The following is a 20671-nucleotide window of genomic DNA, read 5'->3' as shown; positions in this document are numbered from 1 at the left end:
CAATCACCAGAAGCATCTGCCAAACCCCACTCCACCCTCAGTACATGTATTCATCGTATTCCCTTCATCAATACCAGACCTTCTCTCATTCCTTTAAGCCACTTCACCCTGTCCACGTCTCCTTCCCTCATCGCAACCCTAAGCCTTCTCCCCCTTCTCCGCCATCCTGCCCGCCTGATAGGCATACTCAAGAGCCTTGACCGTCTCCGCATCTCCAGAACTTCCCGACTTGTATTTTCCCATGATGAACCCCAACAATCCACCCCCCTGGCCTTGTTGCCCGACTTGTTTGTAGCCCAATGCACCGTCTTGCTGCGCAGGCCAAGCAAGTTCTTCGTAGTGAGGCGGGCTGGTCGTAGCCGTTGTTAGTGGCGTGCTGAATGGGCTCGGTAGGATGATCGGGTTGATTGGAGGGGACTGGAGTAGGAGGATTTTTGGCGGTGCAACTGCGGCGGTGACAGTCGGAGCGTCTGCCGCAGGCAGAGCAGCAAGGGGTTCGCTTCTTGGAACAGCACATGGTGAAGGAAGGGTGGTGGGATGAATGAGATGAATGTCTGTGTTTTGATTTGGTGGTAAGCTATCTGTGATCGATGCTTGTGCTTGCTGTGTGATCGTTGAACCTGGGATCTCTCCATTCACGAAGGATTGAGGCTGGCTTTATATCTTCTCTCTTTCCTCATAGCCATGTTCCAATGTCGCTGACAGTTCATCTTTTCGGCCGAACTGATGTTCCACTGTCGGAGGGAGTTTGTGAAGGTGAATAGATGTTCACGATTGTGAGTGCCGTCGGGGCGAATAGAATAAAGATTTGGGGAAGAGTCGGGGGAACTTTGCCCCTGGTGCCCCTAATCGTGCCATTTGCAGTTACCTTAGCTCGCTCCTCGCTAACTCAGGGGCTTTCAAGTAAGTGCCCGAGGTGCCATAATGATCCACATATGGCCACCTCTTTCAGAAAACGTGCTAATTTCCCTGATAGAGCCACGGTTTCGACGCTGGTACTCAAGTAGGGCCTTCAGAGTAGCCGGTGAGAGGCTACGAGGTCGCCCAGGTATATATAGATTACGAGGAATCACTGTGTCGCCGTAGATCTCAATATTGCGCTTTTATCGATACCCCGTTGTGCGACTCGAACGGGCGTCTTTAGCTACTATATTAGGTCGCCAATGAGACTTAAGGAGTAATCTGGCTCGCTGGCGAATGTGTATTTCTTTGGGTGATATCGCGTATTAGCGGAGGGAGGGAGGGAGGGTAACTATGGACACCTAGGTCAGTCAAAAACATTAAAAAAGAGTGTATACTTACTAGCCTGTGCCTTAAAATTATCCGATTGGGAAGTAAGATGAATTGAGAGGTAGAGACTGGTGCAATTGTTGAGAAGTACGATCTCTACAAATTTCGGTGGGGCTGGCTACCAAAAAAATAGAGATGGCGCACAATCAATTTGCCAATTTTTTTCAACCCATAAATTCCTTCTCCTCCTCGCTAACTCAGGGGCTTTCAAGTGCCCGAGGTGCCATATCATCCACATATGCCTCTCTCATTCGGCATTGTTATTGCCATTCAACTTCGATTGACGACAAGTCAAGATTCTGCACACTCAGTTCTTGGAAGGATACCGCATTTGATCAATCCATGAGAGCAGCTTTGTGTCTATTTGTTGCTGATGTTCCGACCACGGTTGCATAAGTGATATGCTACAGGACCTGCTGCCTAGTATTTAGTCCATAAAATCAATGACAGTAGGTTATTCCTTGCGATATATATACATATACTCTTATCGGGACAATCACCAGGGTAGGAGCTACCCAGAGCAGCTTGAGGAGAAGGATAGGTAAGGACGACCACGTCTGTCTGACCATTGCTGTCCGTGAGTCCTAGCATCTCATGCAAGCTATCACCGTATAACGTGGGAGACACTGGAGTCATTGTATGGATAATACTCAGAGCCCATGGAGACCTGGAGACCGGAAGGAGATACTTTCTGCCAAACACGGCTGCTCTGAGGCACCAAGCAGATGTCCGACTTAAGCACGAGGCCTATCAAATTGGCCAAGAGTTCAATCGATCAATCAAGCTATTATGTATATAGTCCGTCATTCCATCCCTTGCCTCTAGCCTACATTCCAAGCAAGGCAGGGAATTAGATCTTCTCTGTAGGTAGATTTCTTCTCTTCACACGCATGTGGGCTCCAGCCGTGCAATGCTTCTCAACAGTATGGAATCCAACATCACACCTTTGTGTCATATCTCCTTCTCCTTATAATGGCAGCCAATGTCCTTTCTCTCGGCGAATCATTCCAGTACCAAGGTTCCATGGACAAGGGACCCTATCCATTGTTAGAAGAGAATGGATACTTTCTTATGCCAGACGGTAAAAAGATGCCTAAGGTCTCCACTATGAAGCCCTGGCTGCTAAGTGCTTTTGCGAGATCGCCGGAGTGGTTCAGTTCTAGTTGGTTACATCCGCGTAACGAGTCTGTCCTGGGGTGCTTCTTGATTGAGCTGACTGAGAAGATATGATGATGTTCTCGCAGACGTTCCAAGACTGCGCCCTGACTGTGTGTGCGAAAGATGCTGGCCAGTTGGGCTGTTCCAGGCGATGTCTTGGACGAGCCTCGAGAAAGCTGTTATGAGGGCAGTGCTAGAGATCAGACTTCCAAAATCAGACCACGGTTGTAAGTGACCCCTGATGTCCTTTGAAAGGTAGGTGTGGCTGCTCAAAAGGTAACAGCATGCCTTTAGCGCCGATGACCTCTTGATGTAACAATGCAAGATCGGTGTCTCCAAGCCATATCATGGAAAAGGACCGAATTAGAGGTTCCCATATAGGCCGCTAGAGCTGGAGCCAGGTCCTGAAGATTTGTGGTTTCCCCAGAGCATTGAAATGCATACCCGGGTCGTATATACAAGAATCACTAGAACAACGCCTAATTTCCGAGAAGGCATCCTACATCTTGGCGCCGTCTTTATTTCAGGGGTTCCAAGAAGTAAACTGCGCATTAACCTCCGCTTCCAAGCATCACGTTCTAGGCGCTGCAGCCAGGGCATTCTTAACGCCAGTATAACGCGGATTAGCCTCGCTTTGGGAACGGGTGACGTTCGTAAGATTGTCAACACGCTTGCTCTCCTTCCTGCACCTTGAGCAAGACAGTCAGATCTTCTTCCTGCTGCTCGAATTACTACTCTGACGACTAACCAAGCAGACGGTCTTCATCCCTCGTCTTTCACCAGTCGCCCACACAATACCCCGAGCTAACCACATACCGGGCCCAAAGATGATTCTGGACTTCCTGACCGATTCTTACAAGCTTTACAAAGCCCAGACCGCGTCGGTCTTGTCCTGGTTGGTAGAAGAAGGAGCAAAACGTGAGTACCCACCAGCAATCTACTAGCCGACGAGATGTTGACGCCTTTTGTAGGTGACATAAGACCGCCAAGAAAAGGAGGCGTGTCATCAGCCTCGACACCAGCTGCTCCATCTGTCTCCTACACGATCGATGTGAACGACATCGTCCCGTTTGCGCGGCTAGTCGTGGGAGCATCGCCAGAACCCATCCCAGCCGAGAAGCTGGAAGACCTTCGTCAGGCAATCGCGTCTCGGAGGCGATTTTCTGAATGGTACCAGGGCCAGCCTATGAGCGATCCATCAATAGAGCAAAGTAACAAAGGGCACAAGCACTTTAACAACGTTCTTGATGGACTGCTAGACATTCTAGCTCCATCTCACTTGGAAGAGGAAGCGAGTGTTTCGAATGAGCCACTCGGAAACTCCGAAGGCGGTCTGGACGCCACCCCAGCTAAACAAGACTCATGCGATATCCTCGAGCTGGAGTCTTTGGCTCTTACGGATCAAAGCGACAATCTGGCTCCCTCACCGCAGAAAAATTCTCGGAAAAATTCTCGGAAAAACTCTCAGAAAAACTCTCAGAAGAACTCTCAGAAAAAAACAACGTACCAGTTTCAAGACTCAAAGGGTGATATACATTTTGCAATTTTCAAGATGTTTGCGGACCTACACCAGGTTCGTAAACACATCCATGAGCGCTTGGAACGGTATCGTACCCGCAGTCTAAGTCTAGTATCGATCTCGGCAGTCATCAACTGTGCGATTGGCATGGTGCGAGGCATTGAGAGAGATTTCATGGAATCGGTGCCACAGTTTACGAGCTGGGAAAAGGTCATGGACACGATAGTCACTCCTACTCAATTCGAAGAACTTTTTACGGGCTCCTTCGTGTATTCCGAGACTGCTTACCTTCGCAGTGTGTACTGCCTACCCTTCGAAGAGCTTAGGCGCTTCCGCGAGTTCCTCGTCAGACGGACAACGACAAAAATGTTATCCGGTCACGTCCCGGTGTTGAAGGTGGAGGGTTCCGAAATTGACAACCAAGACAATTGGAGCGCCGACAAAATCATACTGATTGAGTTCTTTACGGAGGTTTTCTCGTTCGGGGCTGCCAGTTCAATGCCATCAGAGGATGAACTGACCCGTGGAATTATGGAAGTCTTCTTGGATAAACCAGTTCATTTGTGGGTAGCTTTCGGGTTGCAGGTCTTCCTCGATACCCAGCGAATACTTGGTATTGCTCTGAGCCCCTGCGGTGTCTTACCGTGCTAATTGTTGCTTTAGGTGAAGAAGTCACGAGGCCGTTCCGAGAGTTCAAAGCGAGCTGTGATACCTTGAAAGACAATACTGAGTATTTCATCAAGTACTCTCAAGTCATCAAAAAGATGCACTTTGATCAAGCAGAGCAAGATAAAAAACGCAAAAACAGCGCTCTGCTCAACTCATGGATCATTAACGACATCTTTATGCAGCAACGAAAACGTCATCCTGAGTTAGGCCCTGGGAGACCATTCTTCTTCCTGTTGCATAACCCAGTGGTATGCGGGCTAATGCAGTGTGCGGCCCTCCTGCAATCACAAGCTGGAGGTATCAAAAAAATGAACAAGTCGCTATACGCTGTCTCTGCAGCGCACTTGTACAATGCTGCGAGGAACGAAGGCGACCTTGCGACTCGTTGGTCCGACATGGAGAACTTGATTGATCTCTATGGCCGCGGCGATATCTTTCTCGGAGCACCACCAAAGACAGTTTCCGCCTACCGCCATCACTATCGGATGGCCAGAGGAAGCTCAGCTACGAACTTTGCCCGGGACCACAAGGGAGGTTATAAGCATTCCGTCCAGAATGCGCGTTTCTTGAAGGTTCCAGAGCTCATGGAGACCTTTGAGAAGTTCCTGTGTCAGACAGATGCTACGAGGACAGACCTAAACGTTGATCTCATGGAGAAATTCCTTCATCAGACAGCCCATTCACAAGGCGTGCAGAAGGATGGATCCTCTCATAAGCTCAACCCTGTACAGCTGCTCACCCTTTTGGAACAATGTATGGAGAAAGAAGAGGCTAAGCTAGTATTCAACTACTGGACCTTACACCACTCGTGCTGGTTGCTGCTATTCGAGATCTATAGGGAGCTGAAGGACGAGTTCACAGCATGGTTGCCTCCCGAATCACGTGGAGGCAATCCGAACCTTCTGCTGTTTGGCCTACCGCCATACATATTCGACACCCTTGGCAAGGAAAGTGGCAAGAAACGCGCTGGGAAGGAGAACATACTCTCCAGAGTCGGACGCGTCATGGATAAATTCATATCCCAAAAAGCTCAGAATCAGAGCCTGACGACGGTCGGTGTGGTCAATGACGAAGGACTAGAGACCGAGACTGAGCATGGCACGCAAAATGGCGAATGCATTCATTGGGGAAAGTGTGACAGACCGAAAGGAGATGTTCAAGACTGAAGATGAAAAACCCTCCTGCAACATAGCTAATGGTCGCGGGTGTCTTGCAATTCCAATCGCTGCCTGCACTATTTATCCCATCGAGAAGCTCATCCAGGCCTAAGAAGTGGCTAAGCTGTGGCTACGGAGGATGACCTCGCACGAGTTTGGCGCGTCATTTGTGATGTTCGGTCACAAAAAGCGAAGACCCACGTCGTACGCCTGTTGGTGTGGTCAATGACCAAAGTTTAGCGACTCGAGCATGGCACCAAAAAGAATACGTGTATTCATTGAGGGCGTTGCGAGAAGACGGGAGCCCTTGAAAGTCAAGCTGCGAAATAATCTTCTACAAGATGGTACATATCCTATACTGCCTGCCATTCCAACAGCTCGGACAACTTGGTGATTCCAGATGGAATATATCTTCCCTCGCTATGCGCCTGAAGAGTGCCTTCCGAGGATTCTTAACCCAACAACCTGGGCATGAAGCTACGCGGAACAAACACGCTCAGCGGGTCCTTCAATATCCTCAGCCAAGGCCCGAATTAAGGGTATTAGTGGAGGAACGAGAAGCGGATAATCCCATGTCCTTTCTACACCATCAACTTCGTCACCAGGTACCAAGTTCAACCACATTTTCCCCGCTGAGGTATGACGCATGGACGGCCGCGGCTCTTCCAGCAAAGCCAGATACCTGTCACCGTACCTCATCTTGAGAGGCATATCGCCAATACGCGATTGGTTCACACGTTCCACCAGACGGCCACGCCTGATAGATTTTTTGGAGTTTGTGGATTCTTTCGAACAGCACCTTTGCCAGAGCTACTCACCGGACCCAGACGTCACGATCGAGTACGTCGAAGCTCTTCTACACAGGATACTCTCGGGGTCAATTTCACATGAAGGAGGTGGAAATGTGGGATAATGGAAAACTTTGAGGAGTATGCTACCTTCAAAGATGCAAACCTGGGCCTTTTTCTGAACCTTGATCTTACACTATCATGCTACAAATATTCGTTTACCTCTTACCGCAATCAGCATCAGTCAGATACCTACTACTTTCCTTATCGTAAGCATTTCTTCTCTGACATCGTACACCAAGTTCCATACTGATCTACTACAGTCAACTAAGCATGGAGAATCACAACAAACTCAATGTAGTTCGCATAACCTACAACGCTGTCACGCGACGACCCCTCTCCCGTTTGCCTGACACGCATCCCACTCATCAAAGTTGGCCCTGGAGGTATCCACAAAGACATATGCGACGATATCGAGAAGGAATTTGGGCATATTCCCCACATGCAGTTACACGATATGCCAGACGCCTTCAGCTAGGCCGAATGCTCCCTCGTTGGCATCTCGAATAAGGGTCTGAGTTCTGAAACCGGAGCGGAGGAGGCAGATTTTTACATGATGTATGCGTGTCAGGACGAGAGAACGAACCTTCCGCACAACGAGTATCTCGGAGTTTTTGCGTTCTGTGATGATTTTATGTCATTCGGAGACGCTTTCATCTTCAACCTGAAGTCAGAGCCGGATGGATCGGATAAGTCGGAGCGTGCGAAATATCTTGACATGGATGACACCTTTGTTTTCAGTGCGCAGCAAAGAGGCTTTGCAACCGATATACTGTCTCGGCTCTTGCTGTGTCCCTCAACAGGAGTGGTGAAGTGGGAGTTAGGTCACTACCATCCTTCGCCCCGGCGCGAGGAATGATTCACTATCAGAATGCTCTCTATACCAATCACGGATCGGCATCGTTCCAGAGAGTGAAAAGATGGTCAAATAGAGCCTATGCAGCACCCTAAGCTCCTTTTCCATTTTTTTGAGGCGATCCGCAGTCTTGACTGTACTTCTGGTGTCAATCGGGCTTTGCCCTTCACGATTGACTTTCCTTCCTCTCCTCACGGTCTTCTGTAGAAGATCTCTGCTTCTCGGCACGACAAATCGCTCTGACACAACTCTTTTCATGAATATCTAGAAGGGCCTCCCACTCAATCGCTTACGACCCTGGTATTATCCCTAGCTTGCACTTTATTCTTACCTCAAGCCATGCCGTATCCTATTCCTCAGCTGTTTATCCGTGATCTGCGAGCGCAACTAAGACCACCTGCAGCACGGCCGACACCTTTTCCCCCTTTCTAGCGGAAAAATTGGCGCAGGGGCATTGTCTTGCTTCTGTCTCTCGGTTCGTTTCTCCGGGAGAACGTTGAATGATGAGGAGCCTTCCTACTTGGAAAAGAATCGCGGTACTCGAGGATGAGTACGGAATTTACTGCAACGAAAAGTTATCCAGACCAGCTAGAAACATTCTAATTAGAACGCTTTATCAAATATTCGCATCTGAAGCAACTAGATCCAGCTCATACGCTTTACCACCATTTCCGCGACTACTCAACATTCCCAACAGTCCATTCGAATGTATCTTGATTATCCCACAGATCGACCATCTCCCTCGCTGTCCTCAAATCTTGCATCGTCACATTAGTCCCCGCTTGCACATTCGTAAGCACCAGCGCCGCTTCCGCCACCGTCAACGCTCTGGTGCTGACACTCCCAACGGTCCAACGATACTTATCCCCGTCATCGTGCACAATCTTCGTCTTCTTCGTCGCTCTCAGATCCTCCATCGTCACACTCGTCCCTGCTTGCCTGTTCGTAAGAGCCAGCGCCGCTTCCGCGGCCGTCAGTTCTCTGGTGTCCCCAGGCTGCATGCGAGTATTAGGGAGAACTGGCACAGCAGCAGCAGCAACATTCGAACCCCTTCCCTTGACAGCTCTCACCTTCTTGATAAACGCCGGGATGTTAGTTCGAACAGGCGGAACCCTTACCGCCGTCACCTCTCCGACCTCCACCCCTCTCACCTTCGCGATAAACGCATCTTCCACACCCTTCTCGCCCTCATCATCCAGCTCCGACCCACTGTCCGGATCCGTAATGGTCTCCCAGTCGGAGTCCGACCACGGAGCCTCAGGGTCAGCAAGGACGGTGAGACTCTCCCTTAGGGAGGACTCGGGGTTCGCTTCGGGGATCGCATGCTGCATTCTCAACGCCGCTTGCTCGAGGTTCAGGGCGGCCCTGCGGAGGACGACGTCGGGGTCCGGGTCCGGTAGGCCTCGGAGTGGTTTCTGGTCATGGGGGTCTCGGCGATCGTATAGGTCTTTGCGGTTCGGTTTGCGCTTTACGCCGATTACTGCCTTCGGTGCCAGTTTTGGCAGTAGTTTGTTTTGTTCGGAGGTCATTACGTTCGTTATTGAGGCGTGTATATATATTTGTGTGGTATATCCAAAACCAGGCGCTGCGCGTGTATGCTCTTCGGAGGGTTGTAGGAGGCGGACGAGACGTACAAGATATGAATGGTCATTTTCACGGGTTGAAAGGGCATGAATGCCGAACAAAAGATCGTTATTAGTAGCGAACAAGCAGTCTTTCACACATGAAGGCTGTTTTATCCCAATGACTCGAAGACAAGAAAGGCAATTGACAAAGGCTAAAGAACACAAGGGTTTCCATCAATGCCAGATTTAGCACCACGCACCTGTCCTTTAGATTGGGAACAGCAAGGCATAAAGCGCTGCATTGGTAGACAGGTAGAGATTCCTAGAGTCATTGACCCTTTTCTAGCTCAGGCTCGAAGTATCAAGGACTGCAAAGATTCCCTGGAAAATACGACAATGCTCATCTGCTTCTGAGACGCGAGGCGTGTAAAGTATTATTCATGTATGGCTTTGAGCCCATTCGTTGACGTGCATTTCCACTGTTCAACAATACCACATGGCATGACTTTCGAGGATCTAGGACGGTGTTTTGCTGCCTTGTCAACTCAAAGCAGACGAAAAGCCGCTGCTTTGTTGCGACTTTCTCCCCTGCTGCTCGTTGACTCTGAGAGCGATGAAAGGATGTAAGAATCTAGGTGCCAAGTCACGGATAGAGGGAAAGATCAAGTTCGATTTTTCTTTTCTTTCCGTCGCACAGCTCCTGTTTTGATAGCATGATGCCAACAGAAGGACTCACCTTCTCGGCAACATGGCGCCATCGAGCCCAGCAAAGGAAACCAACACAGCACCACCACCTCCATTAGCGTGTATACATCCAACATTCCCCCAAATTCCCCGCCACCCCAGCCACTTCTATCGCGAGCCAGAAATCCCACTCCGGATAGTTCGACACGAACCAATTGATCACGGGAAGGCAATCGGAGAACATGCCCCACGTCAAGTTGCGCTCCGGCGTGATTCGGAGATCCGTGCTGTCCATGGCCTGTTCGCCTTCGTCACCAAGCCACGTGATATAGTCATCTGGGGATATGGAATCGCGAATCGTCTCGGAACGTCGGTGGTGGGAGGCGTCGTTGTAGGCCCCTTTTATCGCCTCGTGTACCCAGTGCTCGATACGGTCGTGAACGTACATTGTGAGGCTGAAGGTGAGGAGCATGTTTGTGTTGGGGACGTGGAGGTGAAAGGGTGTTGGCGGGGGTGGGTGGCTGGGATGACATTAGAATGGACGAAGTGTGTTTGTGCAGATTACTTTACCCGAGAGTAGTTAACGACGTGGCATTGTTAGCGAACAAGGTTAGGTTACCGAGCACGTCTCCGTTGAGTTGTGGTACTGATGGATGAATGATGGGTGGTGCTGAGGATCTGGGCCAAAAGTGAGACGTAATATAGAGCAACGATCTGCATATTGGAATTGATCTATTCGATCCCTGGTTTGGAAGGATGCACGATTTTGTAGAAAAGCGGAATTGTCGTCGCTCTTATACTTGCACATACTGCCATCCGGCCGCTTCTTCCCGTGTATCTATCGGATGCGTCAAAATCTCCCTTTGTAAGCCAGGCTATGAGCATGAGGAAGATTTTTCGCAGGTCGGTGCGTTTGCGCGACTGTTCGACCCGTAAGCGCCTATCCTCTAGGTGCGGCCGAAGTAGGGTACAATATGCTACAGGTGAGAAAGAAATCGAGAATTTGATTGAGTCTTTTGAATTGCACCATCTCCCCCCCCGGTTTCTTGTTGAAACAAATTCTTAGCGTGAAAAGAGTGCAATAATCTCCGCCAGCACCAATTCGTTATCTTCTCAGGGATAAACAGCATCAGATCCAAAATCTTGCACGGATACATGTTCCTACCTGTCCGCTCCAAATTGACATCCCCCAATCACCCTACCGAGATGCTGAGAGCAAGAACTCCTCCAGCTCATCGCGCGTACCTTCCTGAACGCCTAGCAGAATCCACACAGCCTCAATCTCATCTGCCGTCGTAGACGTGATATCGCACCCCAGAAACGTCAACGCCACGGCTACACTCTCTTCCGTCAACTTACCCTTTGCATCATCAAGGCTGCCAAACGAAATCTCCGACACGCTCGCATGCGACGTGGAGCTCTGTGCCCGCTCATGGAAGGTCGAGATACCGGCTGCGAAATCAGCCCAGATTGGGATGGGGCGCGCACCTTAAGTCTGCTGGATGAGCGTGTGGATTCGATTCGCTGGCGCCGGTGGTGCGCGGTGGCTGGCTGCTTGTATCGCTTTCCCTGTGGCCATCAGGAAGGCTTTCAGTGCAACTAGCTTCCTATGAGCCTGTTGGAAAAGCACGGATACCTCGGGGTTGGCTCGAATGGTTTCCCAGAGGCCGCTGCAGCCTTGGAGGTAGTGCTGCTGTTGCTGTTCAGAGAAGTCTGGGCATATGAGGTGGCCGAGAGGCGCGGCGAAGGCGGTGCTCGCTGTGGATTTGGTTTGTGTTCGTAGGTTTGTTCGGCTGTTTTTTGGCTGTTGATGAGCTTCGGGTAGTCTGTGTAAACAGAGCGGAAGGAGAAAGTGGGGAGAAAGTGAATATCCATAGAGTAGCCACGAATGCCCCGTGCCATTGCAGGTATCGAGCACCAAAGAGAGTAATTGTTTGTTCATCGACAATGACACTGTTAAGATAGGCCACCCTTCTCTCTGTGTGCAAGATGGGTGATGACAAGTACGATTGCTACCTGACAGTAGTATGAGTAGCTAAAGACAAAGACAATACCTTGGTTTTAGGCTGATCTCGAAATTCATAAGCTACGTTGACGGCTGAGGAGGCCAGTGATTGCAATGATTTTTTCAACTACCCAATCAGTATGTTTCAACAAAATTCACAACGCTACTCTTGCCCCAACGGTTAGTACATCATGCCTCATTTGCTTTCTCCACAATGACAGATTCAACCTTACGTCCCTTATAATTCAGCGCTTGGGGTCCATTATACCCCTTCCTTCCCTTGAACAACCAAACAACCGATACAAAGACGGTCAATCCACCTATGATCAAACACGAGTAGTTCATATTGCTTGCCTGTACCGGAAGCGCGTAAGGGAAGCAAAAAATAACGATGAACACCGCGATGTACGAGCACGAAATGCCATGAATTGCGTAGCCCACAAGTCCGTTCATCCAGAAAGGGCCCGGCGTGACGTTCGATCTGCGGGAAAGGAGATGCGGCAGAATAGCGGCAAGGTATGAACTTGAAGATAGGAGCACGAAGGAGCCTACGAAGGCGTTGAAAGCTGTCGTGGAACCGACGTAAATGCAACCCAAGATTGTACACATGCAGCCGCAAACGAGTGTTGCGTTGAACGGGTTCCTCCAACGAGGATCAACGCGGCCTATAAAAGTCCCGAAAGGGGTAGCGTTGTCGCGAGCCAGAGCCCATAGTGTACGCCCAGCTGCAATATAGGTGTCGATGCAGGTGCAGACTATGGGTAAGAAGATGACGACCAACAAGCCGACCGTACCGGCTCGGGAACCTGTGGCTTGCCGGTAAATTTCAGCGAGCGGGAAAGTCGAGGAACCGGAGAGTACTGCGCTTAGATCATTCACAGCAAAGAAGATAGCAATCATGTAGCACAGGGCAGTGACAAAGCCGATCATCATTTGAGCAGCGATGGCCTTGGGAACGTTGATCTCTGGCCTCGGAATCTCCTCCGCGAGATGGGAGACGCAGTCCGGCGTTCCTATTGCGTAGGCTCCGTTGAGCATGCCCATCAGGAATACAAAGCCATTGGACGAATATCCGATATCTGCAGACCAATTTTTGAAGACGAAAGCAGGTGATGCATGTGGCGGTCTCCCACCACTACCAGGCACAGCTGCGCAAACCACAATGGTGATAAACACGCCGCCGAGGATGAAGAATAAGCCGAAGTTGTTAAGTGCAGGAAGGGCACGGTTGGCAAAGAGCACAATGCAGCAGCAGCACCAAGTGACGATGAGGTAGCTGACGAAGACGTGCCAAGACTGGGGAGAGCATCAGCCATTACAAATCCAGCTACATGATCGCGCTCTCGTACCTTCGCTTGAAACTCAGGATGATACGTGGCGTACATTTGAACAGTCTGGTTGCCTTCAGGGTTTCAGCGTCTCGAGGGTGATTTCGATCGTCCTGAACTCACCAATGATAGCAGAGGTCGAGGCTGCTGCGAATATCCTTCTATCTTGTCAACAACCGCTCCATCATTCTTGTGTATGTCCTCACCAGGCGAAGAAGTTCCAGAAACCGGCGAAGAAGCCGCAGACTCGGCCATATTTGCCGGCCGTAACCGAAGCCCAGTGGTAGACTCCTCCTGAAGATGGGATGGCTGAGGCGAGCTCTGCAAGGGATGCAGCTATCAGGCAGTAGAAGATTGAGACGGCAATACTATGATTATATGTTAGCATTGACATGGCTGGATAGCAGGTGGCTCGTACAATTCGTATATGACCCCAGGAGGTCCTCCATTTGAGATTGCTACGGCCTGATAACAGCTACTCAGTACAAGTCCTCATTGTAGACTCTCATTTCAAGAGAGAGACCAACAATGCTTCCGCCCAAGGCGGCCCAGGTATTGCCATTGACGATGCCAACTGCACTGATGCTCAGTAGACTGAAGTTCCTATCCAGCTCTTGCTTGTGGCCTCCAGCATTAATGATCTCAACCGTGGTGCCCAAGGTTTCGTCTACATCGTCGTTCGGCCCAGCCAAGCTCTTGGTGTTTTTCTCCGCTTCGTCCATAGAGCCTTGAAAGGCCAGGCTGGTTCAATAGCGGGGTGATTGGGCGCATGGTCGGCAGAGCAGGGGAGGCCATGGTATATGGGCTTGAAGGGAGGGTGAAACGACCGATAAGTGGACGATTGGAGGAGAGGATGAATGGTGCCAGTCTTACACACTGCATTAGTGCCTCAGGTAAAGGTAGTCCTCCTCACGGTAGGTTGCAGTTCTGCCATTTATTCAACCCAATGTCTTTTATTTCAAGCCTATCGTCGCCCCGGTAAAACAGCCCGCTCGGTCCACGCATACGCTAGCCTATCACGGCCAGCCAAATCTCGCGCGAGCTCCAGGTAGGGACGACTGCATTGAAACTTCATTATTGGGTCCATTGCAACCCACTATCGATATACAGTTGATTTCAATTGGCCGGATGGTCAATTCCCGCCATTGTGTTCGGACATCAGACCTACGAAGAAACCCCTCCTCTTGCCCTCCTTGCTGACTGGCTCTGTCGAGATGTGATGCTCGAAGAGCGGGGGCTAATTGAGAAGGCGCCGGACTGCAGTTCGCAACACTTGCCCAACAAGGAAGGTCTGGTCATGGAAGACAAGCAATCGGGTCGGCCTTACTGTGTTTTTTTGTCCGAAGTATCTTGAGGGGGGTCGAGGAACAAGTCCATCAATTGTTACAACGACAATTCTAAGAACAATCCCTCAGAGTCGCCGTGCATGCGTACACTCTTCTGGCATTGAGCTCGTTGTGGATTGTCAGCACCATGGCTTGAAGTCCCTCCTGGCTGCCGGCATTATGTCAGGCACAGCATCATTCCTCGCACTCGAAGGCCTCCATGTTTTCATCACTGGAGCGGCTGGAGGCATTGGGAGCCAAGCGGTGAGGGAGTTTTTGTGTGAGTACGAATCGACCTCTCCCCTGCTTGAGCGAGTACTAATTCATCTACTTCCCAAGCCCAAGGCTGCAAGGTTACAGCTCACGACCGCAAACCCATTGATCGCCCTCCTTCGACCACCGATGACACCCTCCACATAGTCCAAGGAGATATATCGAACGAGGTTTCCATCAAGACATGCATGAAGAGTGCCCGTGACCACCATGGTCCAATAAATGTATTAGTAGCCAATGCCGGTATCACGGATGAGAGCCATGAGTATCCCATTTGGGAGATACCCTTGGAGCTTTGGCAGGAGGTATACAATGTCAATATCCGAGGCACCTTCCTTACTATCAAACACTTTCTACAGTCGGCCGCGATATGCCAAAAAGAAATTGGCAAGGAGTTGGAAAACCTTGCCATTGTGGTCACGGGTAGCGAGACTGGGAAATTTGGTCAAGCAGGTCATACCGAGTATGCCTCAGGCAAAGCCGGCTTGCAGTACGGGCTTGTGCGTGGGGTCAAGAACGAGATCGTTCGGCTGAACAGTAAAGCGAGGATCAATGCCGTTGCTCCTGGCTGGGTCGACACGCCACTGATCGAAGGAAGACTTGACGACGCGAAGGAAATGTGGGCAGAGGCACAAGCTACGTAAGTATTTGAAACACTTTACTTGGCGTTGCGAGCTGGTCTACAGTTGAACTGACCAGTTTCGCGACAGCGTACCCCTTCGGAAAATTGCCAAACCGGAAGACATCGCATGTGCCATGGCTTTCCTTGCCTCACATCGCGCAGCGGGACACATCTCTGGCGAGTGTATTAGTGTCGACGGAGGAATGGAAGGCAGATTGATCTGGAAAGAGCCAGAGGGGTCAGACGCTGTAAAGCATCACGAACCGACGTCGAACGCAGCAACCTCATTATCAGCGGCGCAAATGAAACAGGGTCCATCAGCGGTAATCCCACCGCCTCCAAAGCGGAGAGTGCAAGTAGCGCTTTCCGTGGATTTCGATGCTATATCAGGTCTTCTGGGCACAGGCAAAGATGACGCTAATAATAAAGCGGATTACTCGCAAGGATTCTTCGCCGGTAATATCGGAGTGACTCGCTTGGTAAAGCTGTTTAAGAAGCATGACGTTGCTGACAAGGTGACTTGGTTCCTACCGGGGCATTCTATGGAAACATTCCCTGAGGCTACTAAAGCTATCAAGGATTCTGGTTGCGAGATTGCTTTGCACGGATATTCGCACGAGGTACGATAAATGTATTTGCCTTAGGGGACTTTCTCTAACAAGTTTTTAGGGCGCGTATCAAATGACCGAGCAGCAAGAAAAAGACGTCCTTGAGAAGTGCATTGATTTAGCTACAAAGCTGACAGGGAAGAAACCTGTCGGCTACCGAGCTCCATTGTACCAAATACGCGAATCAACGATAAAGCTCCTCGTAGAGCACGGCTTCTCTTACGGTGCGTCTACTAGAACGACCAACTCCGAACCTTTTTCTTTCTTCTACCATACCTCTCAACTAACAACTCCCGGAAACAGACACGTCTCTCTGTGCCCACGATTCCCAGCCATATCTTGCTCCCATTGACACCCAAATCCAACCTCCCGACTTCTCCAAACCCGCTGCAACCTGGATGCACCCCACCCCCATCCCAACCTCCACAGCTACCGCCACCTCCCTCGTCGAGATTCCATGTAACTGGTACATGGAAGACATGACGCCTCTCTCCCTACTTGCCGCACGTCCAAAACTCCCATGGCTACGTTGATGTGCGTCTCATCGAGCAGATGTGGAAAGATCGCTTTGAGTGGCTGTGGGAGAATGGATCGGGGGAGGAAGAGCTGGGAGGGGGTTTTGTGTTTCCCTTGGTATTGCATCCGGATTGTAGCGGTATGGCGCATGTGGTCGGGATGGTGGAGAGGATGGTTAAGTGGTTGAAGGAGAGGGAAGGAGTGGAATTTCTGAGGTACGAAGATATTGCGAGGGAGTGGAGGGCCGGGGCGAAAATGAGGGGGTAGATGGCTGGTAGGAGGCATTAGTTGTAAGAGAAGAAGAATGGGCGTTTGGTAGTTGTTGAGGGTCTGCGCTATCCCTACGGGTTATATCTCGCCTTTGGTGTATTCCAGCAAGGGGGCTCGGATGACCTCTCCCCGTTTGGAGCGCGTGTTTGTTCCCACGCAGGCTCCTCCCTGAGAAACTCTGTATTTGAAGCGAGCTTGTGGTGGCCAAGATCTAGGTATGACTTCTCCCCATTCTCCTACAGGGTAATCAAGTCTGTGGGATGCGGGGCTATGCAGTATTATCAGCGGGGCCAAGCATCATCGACCCCTTGGGCCACCAGTGGCTCATTCGCGCTCGGCTTTTTGTCCTTCCTCAAGTACTATCCATGATTTCTAGATATTCATCCTACGATAGTAATTTTCGTTATCTACCCATCAGACGAGTCGGCACTACCATCAGCAGCTGCAACAGTAACGCAACCACACGCCACAGGCTCCTGCGTCTGTAAATCCTAATAATACACCATCACCACCAACCCCATCAACGCCGTCGTCTGCCGCTGCCTCAACTACAGCAAATCATCCGGCTCCGCTTTCATGACGAAATGCTGGTACCCCAAAACGCACAACCATATCGCACCTTCTAACCACGATGACATTCGAGCCTACGACGACAGCGGGACGGTCAAGGAAGCTACGATTTCGAGACAATTCGGTGGGAACAGTGAGTCGCCCGTGTCTGCGGAGAATGAGTGTTTTCCGGATTTTATGATCGTGACGACTGAGAGTCTGGATGAGGGAGGGGGCCTGGGAATGAGATCCTGAGGCCGAAGGTGGAATATTTCTACAAGAGTAGGAGAGAGTGGATGAAGAGGAGGGAGGGTGTGGATCGGACAGATACGCTATCAAGCAGTCCGTGCTCTAGACTAAGAGAATTTGTCGACTATTGCCAGAAAATTTCACAAGTCACGATTCAACTGTGCTACAATCTTACCTACTATTGCTGTTGGTAGGGCAAAATGTCAATATATTGATCGAGTCCAAAATTCTAGGTGTGGGGTGAAAACAAACATTACTTTTCTACCGAGCTCGACCAATGCCAGGCAACCTGCGAACTACAGATGAAGATGTGACATCTCGGAAATGAAAGGCTTAAAGGACCAAGGATTGTATTCCGAAATGAAAATTTATTGGTCGGTTAGACTATGACGTTCCTCGATGAGCAAAAGCAGGCTTGATTATACAACCATAAACCTACCACGGTACAAGACGAAGCCGCGGAGCATCAGAAACAACTCATGTGAGATTGTTGTGAAATATGGGCGTTGTACCTGGAAGATGCGTTGATTGGAGAGCTAGGAAGAAATTCGAATGCGGATTCGATGCAGAGCGTTATCGGTTGAGCAGAGCACAAAGAGCAGAAGGCTTGCTGATTGGTTTTTGTTCAATCCGTCCTGAAGAGCCATCACAATGCCATTGTCAGGGAACAAAGACCCTTCTCTGGCGCAACGCTCGCAACTTGCTTCGCCATGCGACTCTTGCTTTTATAAATATAGCCTCTCAATTGACGCACCCTGTTGTTCTTCTTTCAAACCCCCTCACCAGCCACCCATCAACAACCACAACCCAGCAAAAAGACAACCAGCAAAAACCCCTCACCTCCACCAAAACAAACAAAAAGAGCTCTGAATCCCGTCATCATGAGCGACCCAACACCCGCAGCGCAGCAGCCTCGCCTCCCCCCCTCAACAGCCTCATCCGACCCGCCCACATCCTCTCCCTCTTCCGCCACCACGAGCAGCGCAAAACGCACTACTTCGACGGCTGCAGCCAGCTCTGGAACGCGATCCTGACCAACCCCCAGGACTCGCCCGCCCACCGGCACGCATACCGCCAGCTGACCTCCCTGACGCAAACGATCAAGGACGCCATGGCCCGGCAGAAGGCAACGGAACGAGAAACCGCGCGGCACGCCGAGCGGTCGCGGCAGGAACGCCTGCTCGTGCTGCAACGGCAGCGGCAGCGGGTCGCGAGGGAGCAGTCTGCGTTCCGGACCCTCGTGCGGCAGGTCGCGGGCGCGGTGCCCGTCCCCAGCCTCGCCGACTTCGAGGCCGGCCTTTCGGCTTTCCACCCCGGGGCCGCGGTCGGGTCGGGGTTGGACGACGGCGGGATGCGGAGCGCGCGGGGGATGATGTCGAGACGGCGCTCGGGTTGCTGGATGTCAGTACGGAGAGGGCGGGTGAGGAGGATGTGTACGCGGGGTTGACGTTGTTGGGGGTGAGGATGTGCGTGAGGGTCGAGGAGTATCTGCGGTCGATGTCGAGGGAGGGGGAGTGAGAGGGAGGAGGGGAGGGTTGTGGAGTTTTTGGGAGGGGAGGAAGGAAGAGGGGCGGAAGGTTTGGCGGCTTGGAAAAGGAGGCTGCGTCGGTTTAGGGGGTTTTGTTGCTTCTGTTCATCTGGGTTAGTGGTCTCGGCTCGTTGCTGCTCAGTGCAGATGATGATGATGATGATCAGATACTGACCACGTAGTGTTTAATAGATTGAGAGATCCGCACAAGACGTTTCCCCTTCAAGTCGTTTTCCGCCTTTTCGCGGTTGACACTCATCATTGACTTTTCCGACTCCAGGAGACACTCGAATCGGCATTCAAACCTACCTGGGTTCCTCTGCGAACGATAACACCACAGGTGCATCAAGCCATTGGTTGCTGGGCATATCAGGTTGTGATGTACTAGTACACAAAGAGACGCGGCTCCAAGACGACGAACAAGCAACCTCCCTCGACCATGAGACTTCGGCCCAAGTACATCACCTTCCTCTCCCCTCCCTCTACACCCTTCCATCCCCTATTCCATCCCATCCCATCACCACGCCTCCCCCCATCCCAAACCCTACACCTCCACCTCTCCCGCCCCACCAACCACCTCCTCACCCGACGCCGGCCCGCAGCGCCCCGCCCCCCAGCTCCCACCAAAACCCGACCTCCTCGCGCAGCGTCGCCTTCCACCTCACCTACGTGCCCAACCCGGCCCTCGCCCGACGCCTCGAACCCCCTTCCCGGCCCGCATTCCCATCCGCGCGCAAACACGCCAGATGCAGCACGGCGACGCAGCTAGACCGGTTTCCGACGTCCATCGATCGCCATCGGTGCGGCTGTCCTGCTGCGGTGCGGGCGTGGGGGCAGCTTCGGCTGCGCTTGCGTGTCAACTGCGTTGGCTGCGGGGCCGAAGGATCGAAGGAGCAGAGGCAGCCTCTCGAGGCCGCTGGAAACAGTGATGTTTCGGCCCCAAGGAATTCCCCGTCCGTCCGTCCGACAACGCCCGCGTTTGCCGGAGTGGGATCGAATCGGCAATACGGACGGACGGGAGGATAATTCTGTGGACGCGGGGCTGATGTTGGTTTTTGGGGAAAGAAAGAAAGAAAGAAAGAAAGAAAGAGATGGAAGATGGAAGATGGAAGATACCCATCGATGCCGGAACGGTGGCGCGGTTGGATCTCGGGGCCGGGACGCTGGGAGGGTGAGGTAGCTGCTGGTGAGTGAGCGAGCGAGTGAGGGGACGGGAGGGGGCAGATGGGGAAGAGGGGAGGGAGGGAGGTTATCATTTCCTATAGAGCGTGGTGGGTCAAATGACCTTTTTGGCTCTTTCGGCGCGTTGGTTGACTGACACAGGTGAGATAGGATATGACGACGGGTGATCGGATAGAGAACTATGAAGGATGGGATATGTACTAGTACACGGTGAGCGAGCGTATCGTAGTTGCCTGTTGCTTGATTCACAGAGCTTGTTGTTTGGATAATGGATCTTTTCGGATTGCTGGGTTGTGATTACTCTACCTGGAGTGTGTCACGGGTCTGACGCTAGTCCCAATACGGCCTCGCACAGTTTGCTGCAAGAGTGCGAATGTCGATGAAGTTACGGTTCTTAGGACCTCGTAACTGCACGCTCAAACATCAAAGTTCGAGGGTGTTAGAATCGATAGACTGGTAAGGTCTGCGTG

The 20671-nt window shown here is 51.3% G+C and overlaps 10 protein-coding genes across 10 annotated transcripts; 5 read left to right on the top strand and 5 right to left on the bottom strand.

Annotated features, from left to right (window-relative positions):
* Nucleotides 1–138: 138 nt before the first annotated feature.
* HO173_000537 (uncharacterized protein) lies at nt 139–710 on the bottom strand (the record flags this gene model as incomplete). The annotated part of the gene is made up of 2 exons (XM_037302486.1): nt 139–554; nt 704–710. The coding sequence occupies 2 exons, from the start codon at nt 708–710 to the stop codon at nt 139–141; spliced, it is 423 nt and encodes a 140-aa protein (XP_037171065.1).
* A 1552-nt stretch (nt 711–2262) lies between these two features.
* Nucleotides 2263–5802, top strand: HO173_000536 (uncharacterized protein; the record flags this gene model as incomplete). Its single annotated transcript, XM_037302485.1, has 5 exons — nt 2263–2452; nt 2515–2558; nt 3204–3366; nt 3420–4580; nt 4631–5802. 5 exons carry the CDS (start codon nt 2263–2265, stop codon nt 5800–5802), a joined length of 2730 nt encoding a protein of 909 aa, XP_037171064.1.
* A 2372-nt stretch (nt 5803–8174) lies between these two features.
* HO173_000535 (uncharacterized protein) lies at nt 8175–9026 on the bottom strand (the record flags this gene model as incomplete). The annotated part of the gene is made up of 1 exon (XM_037302484.1): nt 8175–9026. One exon carries the CDS (start codon nt 9024–9026, stop codon nt 8175–8177), a length of 852 nt encoding a protein of 283 aa, XP_037171063.1.
* An 835-nt stretch (nt 9027–9861) lies between these two features.
* HO173_000534 (uncharacterized protein) lies at nt 9862–10218 on the bottom strand (the record flags this gene model as incomplete). The annotated part of the gene is made up of 1 exon (XM_037302483.1): nt 9862–10218. The coding sequence occupies one exon, from the start codon at nt 10216–10218 to the stop codon at nt 9862–9864; it is 357 nt and encodes a 118-aa protein (XP_037171062.1).
* A 1017-nt stretch (nt 10219–11235) lies between these two features.
* Nucleotides 11236–11688, bottom strand: HO173_000533 (uncharacterized protein; the record flags this gene model as incomplete). Its single annotated transcript, XM_037302482.1, has 1 exon — nt 11236–11688. The coding sequence occupies one exon, from the start codon at nt 11686–11688 to the stop codon at nt 11236–11238; it is 453 nt and encodes a 150-aa protein (XP_037171061.1).
* A 252-nt stretch (nt 11689–11940) lies between these two features.
* HO173_000532 (uncharacterized protein) lies at nt 11941–13801 on the bottom strand (the record flags this gene model as incomplete). The annotated part of the gene is made up of 6 exons (XM_037302481.1): nt 11941–13047; nt 13101–13153; nt 13203–13237; nt 13286–13447; nt 13498–13544; nt 13607–13801. The coding sequence occupies 6 exons, from the start codon at nt 13799–13801 to the stop codon at nt 11941–11943; spliced, it is 1599 nt and encodes a 532-aa protein (XP_037171060.1).
* A 783-nt stretch (nt 13802–14584) lies between these two features.
* On the top strand, nt 14585–16440 carry HO173_000531 (uncharacterized protein; the record flags this gene model as incomplete). The annotated part of the gene is made up of 5 exons (XM_037302480.1): nt 14585–14684; nt 14744–15317; nt 15388–15919; nt 15969–16131; nt 16211–16440. The coding sequence occupies 5 exons, from the start codon at nt 14585–14587 to the stop codon at nt 16438–16440; spliced, it is 1599 nt and encodes a 532-aa protein (XP_037171059.1).
* Nucleotides 16441–17269: 829 nt separating this feature from the next.
* On the top strand, nt 17270–17497 carry HO173_000530 (uncharacterized protein; the record flags this gene model as incomplete). The annotated part of the gene is made up of 1 exon (XM_037302479.1): nt 17270–17497. The coding sequence occupies one exon, from the start codon at nt 17270–17272 to the stop codon at nt 17495–17497; it is 228 nt and encodes a 75-aa protein (XP_037171058.1).
* A 493-nt stretch (nt 17498–17990) lies between these two features.
* On the top strand, nt 17991–18938 carry HO173_000529 (uncharacterized protein; the record flags this gene model as incomplete). The annotated part of the gene is made up of 1 exon (XM_037302478.1): nt 17991–18938. One exon carries the CDS (start codon nt 17991–17993, stop codon nt 18936–18938), a length of 948 nt encoding a protein of 315 aa, XP_037171057.1.
* A 520-nt stretch (nt 18939–19458) lies between these two features.
* HO173_000528 (uncharacterized protein) lies at nt 19459–20045 on the top strand (the record flags this gene model as incomplete). Its single annotated transcript, XM_037302477.1, has 2 exons — nt 19459–19475; nt 19622–20045. The coding sequence occupies 2 exons, from the start codon at nt 19459–19461 to the stop codon at nt 20043–20045; spliced, it is 441 nt and encodes a 146-aa protein (XP_037171056.1).
* Nucleotides 20046–20671: the final 626 nt, after the last annotated feature.

The sequence above is a fragment of the Letharia columbiana genome (genome assembly GCF_014066305.1).
Source record: "Letharia columbiana isolate WasteWater2 chromosome Unknown Sc0000000_s0, whole genome shotgun sequence".
Lineage (NCBI taxonomy): Eukaryota > Fungi > Ascomycota > Lecanoromycetes > Lecanorales > Parmeliaceae > Letharia > Letharia columbiana.
The sequence above is the reverse complement of the archived record's forward strand: the minus strand, read 5'-3'. Positions and strand labels throughout refer to the sequence as shown.